Source organism: Mesocricetus auratus, unplaced genomic scaffold (assembly GCF_017639785.1).
Source record: "Mesocricetus auratus isolate SY011 unplaced genomic scaffold, BCM_Maur_2.0 Super-Scaffold_100009, whole genome shotgun sequence".
Taxonomy (NCBI): domain Eukaryota; kingdom Metazoa; phylum Chordata; class Mammalia; order Rodentia; family Cricetidae; genus Mesocricetus; species Mesocricetus auratus.
Genome location: NW_024429193.1, coordinates 69612733 through 69634151, shown reverse-complemented (window position 1 = coordinate 69634151; position 21419 = coordinate 69612733). Strand labels below are relative to the sequence as shown.

General features: G+C 41.5%; 1 protein-coding gene across 3 annotated transcripts in view; it reads right to left on the bottom strand.

The window, feature by feature from the left end:
• The window catches only part of Fhip1a (FHF complex subunit HOOK interacting protein 1A), a 237507-nt gene that overhangs the window by 51040 nt on the left and 165048 nt on the right, over window positions 1-21419 (bottom strand). For all 3 annotated transcript variants that reach the window (XM_021233104.2, XM_040752572.1, XM_021233107.2), the window contains 3 exons: window positions 20630-21256; window positions 12417-12575; window positions 10619-10705 (listed from right to left, as the gene is read on the bottom strand). In XM_021233104.2, the coding sequence (XP_021088763.1) occupies window positions 10619-10705; window positions 12417-12575; window positions 20630-21256 (873 nt within the window). The remainder of the gene's footprint in view (window positions 1-10618; window positions 10706-12416; window positions 12576-20629; window positions 21257-21419) is intronic.

Sequence of the window (21419 nt, the reverse complement as noted above, 5' to 3'; positions counted from 1 at the left end):
AAAATGTAAATAGCAGCAAAGCCACCCTATTAAAATTTTCAGTGTGGTTCACTGCAAAGTCAGGGTCTCACTTGGTGACCAAGTAAGTGAAGGGAAACTACAAAAGGCATAGCAGAGAACCACTAAGTTTAAAAGAGAAAGAAACTTCCCGGCCTTCCTTCCCCAGTTAACATGTTAACTCCACAGCATTGTTAGAAACCAGACACAGAATGTCCCAGTGTTGTCCGTCAAGAAGTGGCAGAGATGACAGCAGAAGGACAGAGAGCACAAACATGCTCCACACCGAAATACAGAAGCAAGTGTTCCTGAAGAGCAAGCGAGGGGACTTGTTTACCTCTGTCTGTCTCCTAGACCTGGAAATACAAGCGCAGGGCAGAGCCGAGCCGAAACGTAGTGAGGAAGCAGAGGCCTTGCTCCCTCCTTACACACCCATCAGCCTGCGACCCCTGTAAGCTCGGCACCCAGCTGAGGCCCATCAATATGTTATACTGACGGTAACTCGAAGATGCTATTTAATTGTTTTAAAAACCTGCAGTCACAACTTTCACTGGGTGTAAAAGTCCAGAGCACGCTGAGCCAGAAGAGGCAACCTGGGTGGCACTGAAGTCCTTGTCCCACCCTACCTACAAAGCACATTACTGGTAAGTGGGCCACCCCTGTGTGGCCATGCCCAGCCTCTTAGAATTTCCATCTCTTCTTTTCGATCACCCAAAATTTCCATCCATCAACTTAAGTCAATAAGCCATGAATTATTGAGCTTGCAGGATGCAGATCATGAATATGTATGTGTGTATTTGGAAGGCAAGATTGTAAAACAAATGGGCTCCACGGTGGCTTATAGGAAGTCAACACACATGCCCTTAAGGAAATGTCTGAAATTATTCTACCCATGCATATTGTTCAAGCACAGCTCCAGCACACAGAAGATGGTGGAAAATCACTTTTTTTCCTGGTAGATTTCTTGCTTCTGTTTTCCAAGCACACTCACAGGAAGTGAAATACAGCTGGCTGCTCTTTGGCAAAACTACAGGTACAGGCTTTGAGGTCAGAGTTTCCATGGCTAATGCCTGTGAGCTGCATGCAGAAAAGGATTTATGTGACTGAGTCCCCTTACATCACTGCCTGCCTTAGCACACACTCCTCAAGGTCCACAGCTCCATCTAACAGAGACAGTCCCAAGCTTTCCGCCTCGTTTCTTAAACCCTGTGAGGGATAGGCCAAAGCAATGCCCAAAGAGCATCCTCAAGTCACTTGTGGAAATCCTGCACGCTTGCCAGGGTATTGCTTAGACAATTCTCTCCCACTCACACACCCTACAACTCTTTTTCTAATCCCGCTGGAGACCAGGACAGGCACCAATGTCGGCTTTGTGTTCTATGGCGTACTGCCTACTAACTGTTTCCGTGCTAACACAGGGCCCCAACAGCACCTGGGCAGAGATTCCAGGCAGGATACTTGGGTCTCTTGCTCCTGGCCCTGATCACTGTGTTCACAGAAAAGGCACTATTAACCCTTTCTCAATGCCTCCTCCTACTACTTGGGGACTCTACTATTATCACCTCCAAACACTTGCTACTTACCTAAAATGAACAGGACACCATATTGCCCCTGCAGCAGGGGTTGGCAAACTTCTTCCATAAAGATCCAGAGTTAAATATTTTCATGCCATTACTACTACCACTGCTGCTGCTGCTGCTAGTAGAACCCAAGGCCTCATCTATCCCAGACAAGCAACGTACCACTAAGTTATACCCCTGTATGTTAGTGTTGGGGGTGCACGGTTGGGCACATATATTTTAGCATTAAGAAACTTGGAGACTGTGAAGCACTATTCCATCTCTTTTAAATGGTTGCACAATACATAGAACCTGGACTGCACCATCCTCATCAATTTTAAGCATGCTGTTGAGTGATGTTCATATTGTTATACAACCAATCTCCAGAATTTTTCATCTCACAAAATTGAAGGCCTGTACCCAGGAAACAATGTCTCCCCATTCTCCCATTTCTTTTGCTCCTGAGAAGCCCCATGTCTATAATGATAAGTATCTTATGTAAGTGAGATCATGGATTTGTCCTTCAATGTTCAATGATGTTATAGTATGTCAGAATGTCCTTTCTTTATAGATGGCTAAATAGTATTTATTTCCACTTACCACACTTTATCTATTCCTCTACAGATAAATAAAAACACCATTTCAAATTGGGGGGTATATAAAAAAAAGGGCCACAGGACAAAGTAGGCCTTTAATTCCAGTTCTCCACACCCTTCTCTAGAGGCAAATGAATTAAAAACAAAACAAACAAACAAACAAAAAACAGAGTAGAGGTTGCAAAATTTTCAGCCCTAAAGATCCACATGCATCACAAATCCTTTTTAGGACACACCACAAGCAAAAAAGAACACTCAGCCATCTAAGCTAACCATTAAGTATTTAAGTTGAAATGACATAACATTTAGTCAGTGTCTAACAACCTGCTAGGTACCCTCGACCTGGACAATCCCTGGGAACCTGCAAACTCCTCTCTGGCCCCACACTATTATGAACCACTTGATTTTAAGTATAACATCCATTGAATTCTCATCCAATCACATGAAAGGAATGCATATGGCTTAAAGCTGAAACTGCAAAGCATTTAAGTTATTGTTTTACCTGGTATCCAGTGGTGTCACTGAAGAGAAAGGGGTCCGAGCATGGCTACTGCCTGTGAGATGTACACTGTATTTCCCTCATGAATTCAAATATCCCAGTGTCTGTGTAAATGCACTGAAGAACTCTGGGGCTCCAGGGCACATAGCTTGAGAACCACAGCTCTTCCGGATCAGAGGATAAGTAGGGTCCAACACAAAATGTGCCCAACATTAGTGAGATAAGCATGCTCAGCAATGAAGAAACAACACAGGCCCTGAGAGTTCAAAGCCTCTAGAAAAGCAAGAAGCCTAGACCCTGCAAAGTGATGGACAGTAGGCTGACACGACCCTAGAGGACAAAGGAAGAGATGTCCCAGCCAAGGAAAGCTTGAGTGCGGGCAGCCTGGGGAGGGCTTAGCACACTAAGGGAAACTGAACTTCTTAAGGCGACAGGAGAAGGGTGATGTTCTTAAGGGTGTTTATAAAACTGAAGCCATCAGTGTGTGAGACAGCAGTGAAAGAAGCCACAGCAGTGAGCCACATTAGTGAAAACTAACCCTGGTCAAGATGTATGGAGTTGGAGACCTAAAGCGATGTCATTGGGAGAAGAGATAAAAAACAGATTAAAGAATAAGTTTTTAAAAAGATTGTCCTATATTTGGGGAGTGCAAGAGAAAAGTTTAGAGAATAATCAAGCCTTCTAGGGCAACTTGGAGAGATTGCATTAGTTACAAAAAGGTATGCAGATAAGAGGAGCTATCCAGCTTCAGGTATTCCAGTTCCTGCCCTAGTTGAGGTCTCAGGACTCCAAAGAGCAGAGGTTCTGAAGTCTTCAGAGTACCTGGTAGAAGTAGCCTGTGTCCTAAGGCTAGAACCTCTGCTCTTTGGAGTCCTGAGACCTCAACTAGGGCAGGAACTGGAATACCTGAAGTGGCCATGCTGGGAGAAGCCCAGGCTAACCCTGTGGAGAAGGGAGGAGACAAAGGTAAAGAAGCATCCAGCAAGGCTCAAATGCCCAGGCCCTGGACACAGGAGTGACCTCAGTTGAGGTCCAGGCCTCAGAATCACACTGCTCCACTGTGCACTGTCATAGTCAGCACACAGGCGGTGAGTCTCACTAGCAGCCAATGGCTGGTTTCCAGCACGAAGTCTAAGGAAGGTTTCTAACACAGCACTAAAGCATTGAAATGTCAGCCTCTCAAAGCGACCTGACTCCTGCAGCTCCTCTCACAGCATAATCTGAGGCCACCTGTTCCTACTGGGACCCTGACACAGCATGGATGACAGTCATTAGGACAAATATTCACATCCTAAACATGTCTTCTGACAAAACAATAGAAGCATGCTTCTCTCTGAGGAAGCCTGTGACCTAGGGACTTGCTTATCTTCAGAGTATGAAATATGAATAGAATGACACATGTCACTTCCAGATAAAAAACGACATGTCTCTCCCTCAGACATTTATTTCAGGGAGTGAAACACATTGTGACAGATGATGCAAATTCCAGTGGTGATGGTTTTGTCAACCTGATCCCCAAGCACCTTCCTACCTCACTCCCTGAAATAAAATCCATTTCTTTAATCCTTCCTTGGCCTCCGCTTCTCTGAGAATGCAGGCTAATATAACCAACCAATGAGCATTCAGCTTTGAAATACTAGCTTAGACAAGTTGACCAAATAGGCACAAGAGAAACAGCTCTCACTGTGAACAAAGTATTCCTCTAATCTGAAGTCAAAAATAACCAATGAGTTTGAATACCTACATCCATATCAACAGCTGAATTGAACTGGTTACTACATCTATTAATACCACTTTCTTTAATATGACTTTTACAAAAGCAGGATTTCAATCCATCTGTAAAAATTCACCTTTTCACATTTCCCAGGCTCATGGATCAGTAGCATTAAAATAGTAAAAAATGACCATCTTACCAAAAGCAACCTACAGATTCAACACAATTTCCATCAAAATCCTAAAACAATTCTTTACAGGCCTTGAAAGAACAATACTCAACTTCATATGAAAAAACAAAAAACCCAGAATAGCTAAAACTATCCTCTATAGTAAAAAGAATTGCTGGAGGTATCACCATCCCTGATCTCAAGCTGTACTACAGAGATATAGTAATAAAAACAGCATGGTGTTGGCATAAAACAGACACACTGATCAATGGAATTGAATCAAAAACCAAGACATAAATCCACATACTATGGACACTGATTTTTGACAAAGAAGCCAAAATTGCACAATGGAAAAAAAGAAACTATCTTCAACAAATGATGCTGGCATAACTGGATGTCAGCATGTAGAAGAATGATAATAAATGTGTATCTATCACCCTGCACAATACTCAAGTCCAAGTAGATCAAAGACCTCACATAATCCAGCTACACTGAACCTGATAGAAGAGAAAGTGGGAAGTAGCCTTGAATGCATTGGCATAGGAGACCACTTCCTGAACATAACAGCAGTAGCACAGACACTAATACTGACAACTAATAAATGGGACCTCATGAAACTGAAAAGCTTCTGTAAGGCAAAGAACATGGTCAATAAGACAAAACAAGAACCTACAGAATAGGTAAAGATCTTCACCAACCCCACATCTGACAGAAGACTGATCTCCAAAATATACAAAGAACTCAACAAGCTAGACTTGAAAACCTAAATAATCCAATTAAAAATGGGGTACAGATCTAAACAAAGAATTCTCAACAGACGAATCTCAAATGGCAGATAAACACGTTAAGAATTGCTCAACAACCTTAGCTATCAGGAAATGCAAATCAAAACAACTCTGAGATAGCATCTTATACCTGTCAGAATGACTAAGATCAAAAGCACTCATGACAGCTTATGCTGGAGAGGATGTGGAGAAAGGGGAGTGCTGGTGGGAGTGCAAACTTATACAGCTGTTTTGGAAATCAGTATGGTGGTTTCTCAGAAAACTGAGAATCAATCTACCTCAAGACCCAGCTATACTACTCTTGGGCATACACACAAAGGATGAACACTCATACCACAAGGACATTTGCTCTAACTATGTTCATAGCAGCTTTATTTGTAATAGCCAGAAACTGGAAACAACATAGATGCTCCTCAACCAAAGAATGGATAAGGAAAATGTGATACATTTATACAATGTAATATTACTCAGCTGTTAAAAACAATGACATCAGGAAATTTGAAGGCAAATGGATGAAACTAGAGAAAAATCATCCTGAGTGAGGTAACCCAGACCCAAAAAGGTAAACATGGTGTGTACTCACTAATAAGTGGATATTAGCTGTAAAATAAAAGATAACCATGCTACAATCCACAAACCTAGAAAGGCTAGGTAACAAGGAGGGCCCAAGGTCAGGCACATGGATATCCCTGGGAAACAAAAGAGATCTCCTGGGTGGACTAGGGGTGGGCAGGCATGGGAACTTGAGGGATCAGGTTGGGGGTTGGTGGAGGGGGAGGGTACTGAAAGAGATGACTGGAAAGGGGGTACATTTAAGGGTCACATAGAAACATGATGCAAGGGAAATTCCCACCAATCTACAAGGATGGCCCCGGCTAAGACTCCTAACAATAGTGGATACATAGCCTGAACTGGCTATCTCTCCTGTTATCAGATTGATGACTACCCCAATTGTCACCAGAGAGCCTTCATCCAGTAACTGATGGAAGAGATGCAGAAATCCACAGCCAAACATTAGCCCGAATCCTAAAAGAGAATCCTGCTGATGAGAGGGCAGAAGGATTGTAGGAGCCAGAGGGGTTAAGGAAATCACAAGAAAACCCACAGAAACAATTAACCTGGCTCATAGGAACTCAAAGTCTGAACCAACAACCAAGGAGTCTGCATGAGTCTGACCTAAGCTTTCTACATATATGTGACAACTGCGTAGTTTGGTCTATTTGTGGGACTCCTAACAAAGGGAGCAAGGGCTATCTGTAACACTTGGGAACTGTCTGCCCAGCCTTACTACAAGGGGAGGTGCTTAGTTTTACTGCAACATGATATGCCATCTTTTGTTGATACCCATGGGAGGCCTGCTCCTTTCTGAACAGAAGCAGAGGAGGAGTGAAGTGAATGGATGTATGGAGAGGGCATGGGAACAGAGGAGGGAGGAGAAATTGATGTCAGGATATAAAATAAATAGATAAATTTTAAAAATTCATTCTTTCCTCGAATGTCCAAAGTAGGCAGTATGTATTTGGTAATTCAAAACTTTTAGAAGAATGATGTATTTATTTATCTGTCATATTTTATATAAAAGCCTCAGAAGGTTTGGGTTACCAAAATAAGCCATGTATATTAATATTTTCTCCAAAGAGCCTATAAATACTAACACAAGTAGGTTAAAATCAACAACTTTGAGATGATTCAGTTAGAACCAGACACAAAATGCACTTAGCACAATTAGGTGGTGTGCGAAATGAATTGGTGAAAAAGTTCTGTGGTCAGGGCTCCCTGAGGTGCCCTTTTTCTCATGCTAGAGGTTAAACTCAAGGCCTCAAACATTGTCAGCAGACTCTACTCCCAGACCCAGAGCTCTCTGTGTTCAACTTGCACATGTCTGAGGAAGAAAGCCTATGTGAGCCTTTGCACTAACCCAGAGGAGTAAGTGGCCATGCTCTGCTGGATGAAGAAAGCACACAGATCAGCTCTGGAGTGCAGAGTCCCATGCGCAGATCACCTCTGGAGTGCAGAGTCCCATGTGCACATCAGCTCTGGAGTGAGATCCCCATGCACACATGAGCTCTGGAGTGAGATCCCCATGCACACATGAGCTCTGGAGTGAGATCCCCATGCACAGATCACCTCTGGAGTGCAGAGTCCCATGCACAGATCAGCTCTGGAGTGAGATCCCCATGCACACATCAGCTCTGGAGTGAGATCCCCATGCACACACACAGCATGGAAGGAACCTCAGAGATGGCCCCCATTCAGCCTACATGGCCCTCCCTCCTTCCAACTCACAAGGTTGCCTTGTGCATATGTATGTTATGTGGTGTGCACATGTTTTGGGTACTTGCTAGGGTAGGTGGAGGTTTGTACATTCACGCACATAATCCAGAGATCAGTGGCAAATGTTTTCCTCATTCTCTACCTTTACTTCTTGAGGCAGACTTTGTCACTAAACCAGACAGGACAGCTGGCTAGAGAAGTTCCAGGATCCACCTGTCTCCATCTGCCCCAGCCCCACCTTGTCCCCCAGCATGGGGATACAAAATACAAGACACCAAGCCCAGCTTCCTAATATGGATTTTAGGGATTCAATTCAGGCTCGTGTGGAAGGCATTTCACTGACAGAGCCATCTCCTTCCAGTCAGTCCTTTCACGGGGTTTTGCAATGCTTAATCTCTGGTTAAGAAATGCTGTGGAAACATCCTGACTATAAGGTGGAGGAAATGTTAAGTATGGATTATCTGTATGATTTATGAAGCAGCGAGAGTAAGTTCACCTTTATAAGCTGCCTACACTGATGACAGGTGACTGAAAAGCTATGCATGATGTAGGTTAGAGAGTGCACAAAGGACTTTTATTTGAAGGACTAGGGCCATTTTGTCAGAGCACCAGACTTAAAGTTTGCAAAGCACAATGGGAATTCCTACAGCAAACCTGATCCTAGACATGAAGTAACATTTTCAGCACCCAAGGAGGAGACGTAAAAAATAGGATATGACTGCTCCCACTGGGAGTTGCTCAAGATACACTCAGCTCTGATCTTCTCTGCATGTCTGTCCCTGGGTGGCTGCTCTAGGACATACCCCTATCAGATGTCACTGAAAGACCCAGAGGCAGAGGGGAGGTTGTCCCTGCCTTCCTAATTCTTTCAATTCTAAATGGTAAAAACACAAACAGCCCTTGCCCCAAATGGAGAATAGAGAGAAAAAATAATTAAAGAAGAGAACAATAAGTCTCTGAATACTAAACGGGAAATATTCTGAAAACTGTCAGTAATGGATAAAAATTAAAGAATCTTAATTGGGGAATTGCAAATTCAAACCTAATACAGTAACATTTACTTTTCATCTCCTGCATTCCATATTAACTTTTTAAAAATAAACATGCACTAACTTCATGGTTTTAAAAATCTCCAATTTTAAATTATGGACATAAGTCTAAAAGTGAAGTCAGGTAATGTGTACACAGTGCTGTCTAAAATCATTCTCTTTTAAAGTACTGTCTGGGAAGCTGACAGCTGACAGCACTTTCATAAACATTCCCTTTGGTGCTGGCTTTTTGTTTGCCTTGGGTTGGTTTTCCGTACTTCTCAAGTCTAAGGATATGTCCACACTCAGCAGTGACATAGCCCAGAGAACAAAACCCTCAGAAAGAGTGCTCACCTCTGTGGATTCGGATGTTGAGCGTTCATGGTGCGTGCCCATTTCTCACTCATTCCTAAGTGATGTGAGGAAATGAGCAGGAAGGTATCTGCAACAGCTCTGTGAGTCAGAGCTCATCCTTAGTTACAAACAGCTCCCTGTTCTAAGCTATAGGGAGAGCACAGCAAGATGTGCACTGCAGGGTGTCTACGATAATGGTGATGTACTACACCATTCATTGAAAAGCTACAAGTTGACTTCCACCACAAAGAAATAATAAATGTTTGAGAAGATAAATGTGTCTAACTTAACTCCAACATTATGTTAATATAAACATGTATCAAAACACCGCTTGATACCCCATTAATATATGAAAGGAATTCCCATCAATGTTCAACATTAAAGTATATTAATTAAAATAACAAAGCTGTGGAAAATAGCAGTAATAGTTATCACTATTACAATAGTTATCAATAGCATATTTAGTGTCAGCAGGTCAGTGACGGAGCACAGGAATAAAAGAGTAGGAAGACTATGTAAAGGAGTATATAATTACTGCAAAGGCTGTCAGTAGTAACACTGCACCCACTAAAAAAAATCTCTTTTCCTCACATGGATTTAGAGACCTTCAAAGCCAGACACTCACCCCACCCCCAGAACATCAGAATCCTGGGCAACAGAAGGACATCTTAGAAACATGGAAGGCACGGCACGTGTTCTCCAATGGCTTGCCTTACATTCCCCAAGGCAGCTCTAATTCCAAAAGCTTGGTCTCTTTGTGTCTATAAAACACTAAAGAAACCCGAGGAAATGCCATATCACAAAATGTGTCCTAAGCTCAAAGGGCACTGAACAGAGAGAGAACCAGCTCCACTGAGACTGGTGCTCAGGAACCAGACATGCCATCAGCACACACTGTGATCCTTCAGCATTGCCTCAATCTGGCTTTCTTCCTTCATGAAATAAGAACATGTAAAATGTAATTTAGATATGCAGAAAGAAGGGCATTTCACCCAAGCCACATTGTAAATTAATTCTTACTGCTTTCCCAATCAGGGAAAAAGACTCCTTAAAATTAGAATTCTACGTCCATGGGTGTCTCAAAACAACTCTCAATGGGAAAGATATCCGCTGATTTATTAAATGTAAAATGAGATTTATAAGGAATTCAGAGTGGTGCTAAAGAGACAGCCAACCTTTAATGGAACCTTAATGTGACTTCATTTTAATTTTGCTGTCACAAAATTGTTGTAATAGAAAGTCATGTTGGGTTAAGGAGAGGGTAAAGCTCTGGGGTGTGGGCCACCTCTGCCCTCTCCATGTCTGCAGCAGCCCAGGACTGTATGAGAGATGTGGCCTCGGAGGACAGTTTAACAGAACATTCGCAGCAACCCCACCCATGACCTGAAGTAGACTCCAGAGTCAACTACTATGCATCGCCTCTGCTACAGACCATCTTACTTGACATTCCGCAGCACCAAGTGGACCCCATCCAGCTTACACCACGGCTGTTTTTAAAACCAACGTTTGACACCAAGAACTTTGGGTGGAGTGAGAAGAAGAAGGCTACATCCACCACTGAGTCGGTACCCTGTGCTTACTTTCCTCAGCTTCGTGCAGTTATTCTAGTGACGGAGAGAAGGGGGTCTTAGCTGATCACTGACCTTATGGAGGGCAGGAGCCAATACTGGCACCAAGAATCCATTGTAAATGTAGCTGACAAGCTGGGTGCGGATCAAGGGGTGAGCCACCTGAGACAGAGCAGAACACAGGGTTCAATCTCTACAGTGCCTTAAAGCCAAGCAATTCTGTGTCTCTCTTACGCTAAAAAAGGAAACCCATATTGGGTCAGACCACACGATGACATGATTTTTAAAAATATCTATTACAGTATAAACAGCTAAAATTATGCTTCCAAATATAGAAAAAATGTTCATTTTAAAGCTGACTTGAGAAAGACAATGAATAGACTGACTATGCATAAATATTTATAAGTTAAAATGAATAAATTAGAAAGTGTAATTTTTGCCCCTTAACTCCCTCTGGGCTCCATACCCACTTGTGCTGTAACCACAGAAAATGATAATTAAATACACTTATTTTGCTGACAGAGAACTTAGAAGATGTATTTTCTAATATTTATATTGGGGAGGAAAGGATCTATAAAACATTCTTACAAAAAGAATGGATAGTTGTTCAAAAGCAGAAAACATAGCTGGTGGTACTGAGCTGCCCATATTTGATATTCAAAATACATGGTATCATAAACCTTTCCAAAAAAATTTTAAGTAATCCTTGTAGGGGTTCCTTAACCCAAAATCATTAAATATTTAAAATACTGTTTGCCTTCAATTTCAAATAAATATATAATCTCCCTGTTATTCATCATTCCCATCAGCTTTACTGAGAGAGGGGGAGACAGAGAGAGATTCAGTCAAATAATAAAGTAAAAAGCAATTTCTAGGGAAGTAAGGCTAGCTGTTTAAATTACTGACAATCTCTCTGTGTATATTTGAAGAAGAGCTAATAGTAGTTCCATCATTTTTATTTCCATACATTTCTGCAAGAAAATGTTGATAGACTATAATATTAAAGGGAAAATAATTTAAAATGCAATCCATTTATCTTAAATACAAATAAAACTTCCTTTGACTTAGCAATAAAAATGAGATGGGAACTAAAGTAATTTACTTTCATTTTCCTCCAGAAGCTGTTACTTTATTTGGTAGATAAACAGATTATAACTAACATTTTTCACCCTAAAAATTTCACCATAAAACAAACCTGATTTCTTAATAAATCCAATATTAAGGTAATATTTATGCTACATAGAAGAAATTTTGATGAAAACTTAGTACACCCTTTAAACATATATAAAATTGGATTTTTATTGGAAACAGTAACAAGAAATCTGAAGGTAAAAATCTAATGAAAAAGCCAAATACACAAGAGTTCAGTGGCTGTTTTTTCCCCTAAAGCGAGCCAATTTCAAAGTAAATTTAATTTGTGTAGCTAAGAAGATTGTTAACTTCTTCCAAACTCAATTGGGATAACAATATTCTTTATGTAGTGTGCACCATTAAGCAAAATAAAGTGTTTTCCTTTGTAAGCTCCCAGGAAGACCTTGAAGTAAAAGGGTTATAATTTGGAGTACTTAAGCAGCCTAAAAATATCTATTTAATGAGCCAGCCAGTGAACTTATTTTTGATGGGTAAGTGGATAATCAAAACAGAATAACACTTTTTATAGAGAAAATAAAATCTTTTCATTTGTTCTCAATTGACACTTTCACTCATTTTGGGATATTCAATGGGATTCAAGCAAAGCATCATGATTCCATAAGTACTTCTCAAAAGTAACGAAGGGTTAATCTTTGAAGAACCCTGAACAATGAAGGGAGCTTGTGCAAGGCTTGAGCTCTGAGCAGACTCCAGCCCAAGATGGCTTATGCTGTCGCAGTACCTGAATGACGGCGTTACAAAACTCCAGAGAGTTCATGAACTGCACGAGGGAAGGCAGCAGAAGCCAGTCATCTTTCAGAAGACAGTGCCACTCTTCACCCTTTTCTTCCAGCTTCGTGGGCAGGGACGAGTAGAGGCCACTGAGTCCAGTTGCAAGTACCTGCATTCAGAAATAAAAGGCAAAACAGTCTTGTCTGAAGTTCATGGCCAACACCTAACACTCACAAGATGCCTATGTTACTAGTCCAAAGACCAAACTCTGAATAGCAAGAGATTAGCAACATAGGAAGGCAGCAACTAACTAGGACAGGTTAATCCTATTCTGTGGGTATAGGAAGGCTACCCCAGCAGACAACAAGGCAAAACCACAACTACTTAGCTACTAGTCGAGAGGTTGATGAGGACGACTCATCTCTTATGGCAGGCACCATGATGGGCTAGGAGTAAAGCAAGTGAGAAGACAAAACACAAAAATGAATGAAAGGTGAGTTCCACACCCAAGAAGTTCAAGGGAGGGATAAACTCATAAGAAACACAGTACAGCACAGCCTGGAGAGTGCCAATGGAGAAGTATGTTTTCGCAAACACTACAGTCTATAGGAGGCAGCCTTGGATAGAGGTGGTCCAGGACAAGAGGCTGTACAAGTAGGGACTCTGAGTAGTTTTAGGAGAAAGATGACTTGCATGTCGAGGGTCATGATTGACACTTACTAGCAAGTTTACATGTCTGAAAATATTTTCATATGTATTATTTCCTTCAACCATCACAAACAATATATATCAGGAAGAAGGAACTGGGTGGGGAGGAGTAGGTCACTGAAAAGTTCAAACAGAACTAATGTGAGTCTACCCTGAAGTATCAGTGGAGTCTCAAGGCAAAATAGATAAGGATGATCTAACCAAGATATCCAGTCCTAAGAAATAACTGGGATTTACTTTTTCCCTTTGCACACAATTCTTAAACTATGGTGACAATAATTGGGCCTGGCAAGTGAGATTAAGAACTTTAAACTTTTAAGTTCTCCTACTTGATCACTAAGAAAAGGCTTTTAAAGAGAAGTGTAGAAGAGGATCCCACTTCATGCCAAGTGCTTACAGGATCAACTGGGGAAGCAGTGAATTTCACAGGGGCAGAGGCTTCCACTAGTTATGCAGCATCTCAGAAACCCTGACTTAACAAACGTACAGAATGACACAGACGGCACACAAGAAGTCAACTGTAGGGCTGGCAAGATGGCTCAGAGGTAGGGGTACCTGATGTCTCACCACCAACCTTATTCCTGGGACCCACATCAGGGTAGGGGAAAATTGACTCCCGCAAGTTATTCTCTCATCTCTATACCAGACCACACCATGCATAGCACATGCATGCCCGCACACATACACTCACAGGCATGCACAGTATAAATAAATAGTTAAAATTGAAAGGAAAACAAAAGCAAAACAGAAGTCAATTACAAAAGACACCATTCTAGCATAGACCCTGAAGCGACTGAAAGGGATGGAAACTGAGGAAAGTACTCTGAGTCAGGCCCAGAAAAGAAATAGTGGCATACCTCATTCATCTCGCAGCCCAGTGAGAGACAAACAAGAAATTATAACAGCATCAGAAACATTCAAAACACATGAAAGCAAATTTAGGATGCTGCTGATATGCAAATGCTCTTTACTCTGACTTGGGGGTAGGGGATGAAAACTGAAATCTGTCTCAGAAGTGCTGTCTAGGCTGCTGAAGTAAACAGGAGCTAGCCAGAAAATGAGTGATGGAAGGAAAAATACTTCAAGCAGAGGAAAGTCTGTACAAGAGCTGAATGGAGAAAGAAGAAACTGTATCCTCAGGACTGAGAAGCCCAGCTCGCCCAGAGCAGAGAGGATTGAGCACACCAACAAAGGTAAACATGAGCCAAGCCCTGTGGGGTTCAGAGGCCCTGCACACCCTGTGGGGTTCAGTGGCCTGCACACCCTGTGGGGTTCAGTGGCCTGCACACCCTGTGGGGTTCAGTGGCCTGCACAAAAGCTCGTGAGACACTGGATGGAGAGCGCTATGGAAAGCTGTGGGGTCTGATGCCTGGGAGAGGGCTCTGGGTAGAGGTGACTATCTAGAGCCATCCATGCGGAGGTGGTACTTGAGCATAAAACCAAAGAGGATGAGGAAGGAGGACCGTGAAAGTGAGAAGGATGAATAACCCACAGAGCCTTGCATGGGGAACAAAAGACTAAGAAGCCTTGCAGCCAGAAATGTCCAACTCCAGGGGGAACAGAGACCTGCTGCTACCTCTCCTTTCCCCTCGGTGAGACGGTCACCCTCTGATGCACTCTAGTTACTATCTGTCTTCTCTGATTTGACTTGGTCACGTCAATCTACACTGGAGATATGGATGACTGATACAGTCACATGTGTTGATTCTCGAATGTGACCTTCCAAGAGTAACACAATGAATTCAGTGGTAAGTGAGTACTAACCTGAGAGGTCTTAGCACGAAGAAACCTAAGGAGAAACCAGGAGCTGAAATGGTAGTATAGGAGACTACACTATAAAGAAAGGACAATGAGAGAAACAGATGGACCATATCAACACTAGAGATAACAGATATATTTCTTTGTTCTATTTCCTAATAACCTTTATTCACTCATACATTAACTCACTCATTAAAAAAAAATCCTGACTACTTAATTTCAGGTCCGGTGCTAAGTATAGGAAACAAAGCAGTAAGCAAGATTGATCCTTTATCTCTTTAAAAATCAGGGCATCTGTGGTCCCTAAGGAAAATGTCCTCTATTTAAAGTACTTAATTACTTGTCAACATACTCATACAAATCACTTTAATACTAGTTTTGAATGTGACCCAAATGACTTGTCTGTTATAAATTAGAAACCTCTGGCAAAGGCATATAGAGCCCAAAGTCCTCCTAGAAGAGAAGTCTAATCTTGATGCTACATTTTAAAAGTCAATTACATTTGCTAACTCATGCTAAATTAACCACAGAACAAAGACTTTAATTCTGTGTTCTCCTGGTTTCTTAACCACTTTGAGGCTCTGAAGATGAATTCATAAAGACAAGCCTAATTTGTCTGACTAAAAAGCTGGGAATAAGTATTCAGTATATCAATATAATTACAGCAACATTAATTTTCAAATTACATACATCAGTGACAGTAATTAAAAATAACACACACCTAATACTCACTTTTTAAGTGGGTATTCCAAAAGGGCATGGCTGGGATGTGGGCAGCAGGAAACCTGCCTAGACAGAAGGACACATCCCATGCAGAAGTGACAGCTGGTAGGGCAGGGTGTCCCCATCATGTTTCTGCCACTATAAAATAGGGCTAGGAAATAGCCCAGCTATTTTCCTCAGAGTGGAGAAAAATATTCTGCAGAATTAAAAGTACTACACATTCTTCAAGACAGAAGTGTGAGTCTTCACAGCTATTAACAACTGTGTCCCCTTCTGAGGCTCTGAGTTCAGATTCATTTACCTAGATTACACACAGTTCTAGAACATGGGCTGTGAGCCTTGCATAGGCAAGGGTGGTGCTTAAAGGGGGAACAAGTCAGGCAGGAGAGAAGGAGAGGCCAGCCTCCAAGTTAATGATCACAAACAAGACCCTGGAGGATGCCGTGGGTCCCGGGAAGCAGGGCCAGAGGACAAGAGAGGCAACAGACATGTAAGAGGTTTTGTTTTGTTTTGTTTTTTAGGTTCAAGAACTAACATCAAAAGTGATTTACTTTTAAATTTCACTGTGCAAACTGAAAACTAAATTATAAAAAGGCACATATATCTGCATTCAACGGGTAATTAAAAATACAATGCCCATCTACTCTTTTGGCCTTTTATTGATTCAGACCACAAAATTACAAAACATTGTTTATTCTCAATACATTAATATTAACCAAGTACTTTTATCATCTCCCATAAGTATCCTCAAATAAAATTGTTGTGGGCTGAGAGATGACTCAGCAGGTACAGTTCTTGCTATACAAGTCTGAGGCCAGGGTCCTGATTTCCAGCACCCACACAAAAGCCAAGGGGGTATGGCTGCTATAATTCCAGTGCTTAGAAAGTGGAGACAAGGAATCTCAGAGTAAGCTAGATGGCTAGACCAGCCAAAATGGCAATAACCAGCTTCAGCTGAAAGATAAGGTAGCGTGATCAAGGAGGAAAGCTGACATCAAACCTAGCTGCATGGGAACACACACACACACACACACACACACACACACACACACACACACACACACACACACACACACGGGGGGGAGGGAGGGAGGGAGGGAGGAAGAGGGAGGGAGGGAGGGAGAGGGAGGGAGGCAGGGAGGCAGGGAGGGAGGAATTATCATAGAGTACCATATGGATAGCAGCAGTGAAAAGCAGTAACTTGACAGTCTGGTGTGATAATGCTACAACAAGCAGTTTTACTATCAGACAAAGGTGGTCTTGAGCCAGATTCTGCCATTAACTGGTGGTTATTAAACTCTCTAAACTTAAATGAGCTACTGTAAGGATTAAAGAAAATAACCCACGAAAGATTAGTGCAATGGTTTGCTCATGGTGATGGAGGAAGGGCAAGCCATGCACACAGCAGTGAGCACGTTGAAGTCAATCTTTAAACATCCCATGGTACTAGGTTAATTTTAGCAGAAACGAAGATTTTTTAACTGATGGCTTTGGTGGGAAGCTAGTAGCAAAACACCTGGTAGAGACCATTTGATACAACTCGCCAAAATAAAAGGCCTCATACATTCTGGATATGTGATAATAACCCTGTGGCTCTGTTCCTGAAGGTCAACTGCTCTGATTTGCATTGCTTAATTTATGTATACTAGGCTGTTTACTCTCTTTTCCAATATGTGACAAATGGTCTAAGCGTAACCATCAACATTTGGTTAAAAAAACAAAAAGAGAAATGGAATTATTTAGTGCCCAACCATTTGTTGCTATCAAATTGCTCTCTATGGCATCTGTATTCTCCTTCTTTTCTTGAGAATCAAGAGATGAGAGAGCAGAACCAGCCAGCTCTTTCTATCAACTTTGAAGACAAAGTTTCCGAAAGAGGTCCAATTTGCTAAGAGAGTCATTATTCTTCCAACAGCCTGATACTAACACACTTTGACAATCATACTAATTAGAGAAAGCTCTTTGTCAATTGTGGCCCTTAGCTGGTTGGCTAATAGAGTATGCTTTTATCTGCAACATAAAGGGGTCTTTTATGTTAATTATGTTGTCAAATGTAATTATGGAAAACTGGGTATAAATAAGATTATGGGCTCTATCCTGAGGGGCAAACTAACACAAGAAACTTGTCTTCCATTTTAGCAAATAAGGTCAGCTGGCAATGTTGTTTTCCCTCCAGTTTTAATGAACTGTACAATGTTTTAAAGTGCATTTTTATAAAAGCACAATTAGTGAAATCAGCTTAAACACAGTTAATGGAAATTTAAACATTAAAACCACACCACATTCTTCTCCTGATAGATTTTAATTTTTAGATTATGAAATATTACAGATAAGCAGAAAATAATAGAATTGAAAACTACCAGCAATACTTATCAGACCTTATTGTTCTTCTATGATTTCTTCAGAGCACTCTGTATGTTTTACAAAACGTGACACAGCAGCAGCCGGGGTGTGGGGCTTAGTGATGACTGCATGCATGAGTGTCTGGATTCAATCAATCCATGGCGTCAACAAACAGAACAAACCCTCCCCCACTCCCATTGCCATCCCTCTTCCTTTCTTCATCCTCAAGACCAACTGCAGTCTTGAAGCTAATACATATTATTCTTGTTCTTGCTTTTGTTTTTGTTTGGCTGGTTAGTTGGTTGGTTTTTTTGTTTGTTTTTTACTTAAACTTTGTATGTGTCCAAAAAAATGTCAGACACAGTTCTAAAGCTTTATGAACATTGTATGTAAATGCTAACATGGTAGGTAGCATTTTGCTGCTTATTCATTATGCAACATGATTTTATATTTGTTGGTCTTCATACATGTAGTTGTAGCTATATGCTAATATACATATTTCATTTCATATATTTCAACTTTTATTTTCCTTAAATCACTGTTCAACTGAACATCCCTGTGTCAATATTTATAAATAAAGCTTCGGAGCGACAAAATGCAAATATTTGATGTTAGCAACCATTGCTATACTGCTTTCCTAAATCACATATCAATTTATCTTCTCAGAAGTTCTTGTCTTTCCCATATCTTGAAACACTTGGATACTCTATAGCTACTCAAAGTCTACAGTTCAAATAAGAATTCACTTTGCTGTATATTCTGTGGCCTTGGATAAATACACAGTGGCATGTATTCACATTAGAGTACCACAGAGAATATTTTCACTTCTCTAAAAACCCCCCATGTTTTGCCTGCCTGCTCCAGAAGATGCTTCCATTGTTACTGATGCCACAGATTTTTCCTTTCTGACATGTCATCTAGGGGACTCTGCCAGTGTACAGCCTTTCCAGTTTGCCGTCTTTTCAACTAGGTGTTTAAGGTTCCCGTGGTCTTCCCATGACTTGATAGCTCATTTCTTTTAGTTGAGTAATAATCTGGGTGGATCAGCTATTTTATTCACCTACTAAAGGTGATATCTTGGTTGCTTCTACAATTAAAAAATATGAGTAAAGCAACTAGAAACATCCATGTTCAGGTTTTTGTTTGGATTTAAGTTTTAATTCCTTTGAGTAATACCAAAGAAAGCATATGATAAGAGCATGTTTTATAAGAAACTGTCAAGGCTGGAAATATAGCTCAATGGTTAAGAACACTGAATGTTTTTCCAGAGGACCTGGGTTCGATTCCCAGAACCCACAGGGTGATTCCTAACACCCTGTAACTTCAGGTCCAGAGGATAGAATGCCCTCTTTTGACCTCCACAAACACTACATGCAGGCACACACATATAAGCAGGCAAAATACCCATGCACATAAAAATGAACAAATAAATAAACAAACAAGCCACTTTAAAAAGAAAAGAAACTATCAAACTGTTTTCCAAAGTGGCTATACCAATTTGCATCCCCACCCATAATATATATGAATTCCTATTTCCACATCTTTGCCTGCACTTGGTATTGTTCCTATGATCTGTGACCACTAACTGCAGGAGAATCCCTCCTTAAGAACATCATATCTCAGCCGGGCGGTGGTGGCGCACGCCTTTAATCCCAGCACTCGGGAGGCAGAGGCAGGCGGATCTCTGTGAGTTCGAGGCTGGGCTGGACCGATAGCCTCCAAAACAATACAGAGAAACCCTGTCTCGAAAAACAAAAACAAAAACAAACAAACAAAAAAAGAACATCACATCTCCATGCTAAGCAGACACACCCACCCACCACATACATTTCTAAATGTCTTCTAGGAAGTGCATTTCTCCTGATCTAAAATCATTCATATGGTGCTTACTAACAACAACAAAAAATCTTATCTACCCATAGCAACTTGCTTTGCCTATGCTAACAAACTCACCAGGACTCTCCTAACTATGCCACATACATAAGGCTACATGATTTATAAAGACTAACAAACAGAACAGACCATAGCAATGTTCACCTAGCTTAGAAAGTTTTGATAGCTATTGCCCAATCAAGATAACATCCAAATCACCCAGAGACCGATGAACCCCTGAAAACTCCGTACTGCAACCCTCTTTTCCTGGTGCTGACTGGGCATTGACTACCCCAACATATACCACCTTATTTCCACGCCATGGATTAAGAAACTATATGAAGTAGAGAATTTTTTGTTTCTGCAAATATGTATTCTTTTTTTTAAATAAAATCAACGCTTTAGACCCACAACTAACAGTCATTGTCTTTCTGAGAAGCAAGTTAATTTGTGAAAGTAGCTGTGGGGGATCTTACCACATGCCTTGACTTGGTGGAGCAAAATCAACCTGAAAGGCTATGAAATTTAAAAGCACAAGTTTTACCAACCTCTATGCATATACTATTAGAAAAAAATATGTTCCCAACACAATAGAAGTAAATCAAGAAATGGTCACAAGTCTAGAGGTATATTTTGAGCTGCTACTGCCCACCCAACTTTTGTCATTGAAACTTGGGTATCTCTGTTGCCTCCAAGAAAGTTCCTCTGCACATCTTTCCATGGAAGGTACAACTTGGAGTAAATGACAAAGCATTTACGGTTGTCCCATGAGAGGAGAGGGGTGAGATGGGGGAAAGCACAGCCAGGAAATGGACTTACTGGACAGAAGTAGGTGTTCTCCACAATGTGGTTGGCCACCATGCTGTTCTCAGCAGAAAGAGACATGATAAACAGCAAGGCATCCCGAGCTTGCTGACCTACTGTGCCCTCCCGATGAATGAAGGGTATCAGAAGAGAAAAGATGAGGAAGTTGGCAGCCCCTTGGTCCTCACTGGTGTGGAAGAAAAGTTCCAGAATGGATGGATCTTTGGCAAGGATGGAGCAGAGCTGGTTGAGCAGGACAACGAGCTTCCTTTCCACAGCTGGGGTGGCTGTCCCCGAGCAGGAGCTCAGCAACATCATCAGGGGCTTCAGGATGGGCTTATGATGCAGCAGAGGCTGGTATGACTGGGTGACCAACATCTCATACATCTTTAGCTGCTCGATTTTGGTTTCGTCAGTGAATTCCCGTCTCAAGCTCCAAAGGAAGAGCTTTTCCATGATATTCTCACAGACCACAAACTCCAGAATAGGCCCCATGGCAGCGTCCTTGGCCTGCTCTTCAATGAGCAGGAACAGCATGTGTTCTACATAGTTCTGCACAGCGCTGGCCTCATCCGGGGGGATAGACCCATATTTTGCCTGGGTGTTCTTCAAGGGGTCATGCTTCTCTAAGATCTTCACAACCTGCAACATATCAACCACCTGTCATCCATTGCTGTTCACCATAATTCCCAAAACACACCACCACTGTTTTTACCAAACTGGCACAACACAAGAGCCATTGGATACAAAATATCTCTAATTATCAAATATGCCAATAGTACAAAGGTTAAGAAAGGCTCCCCAA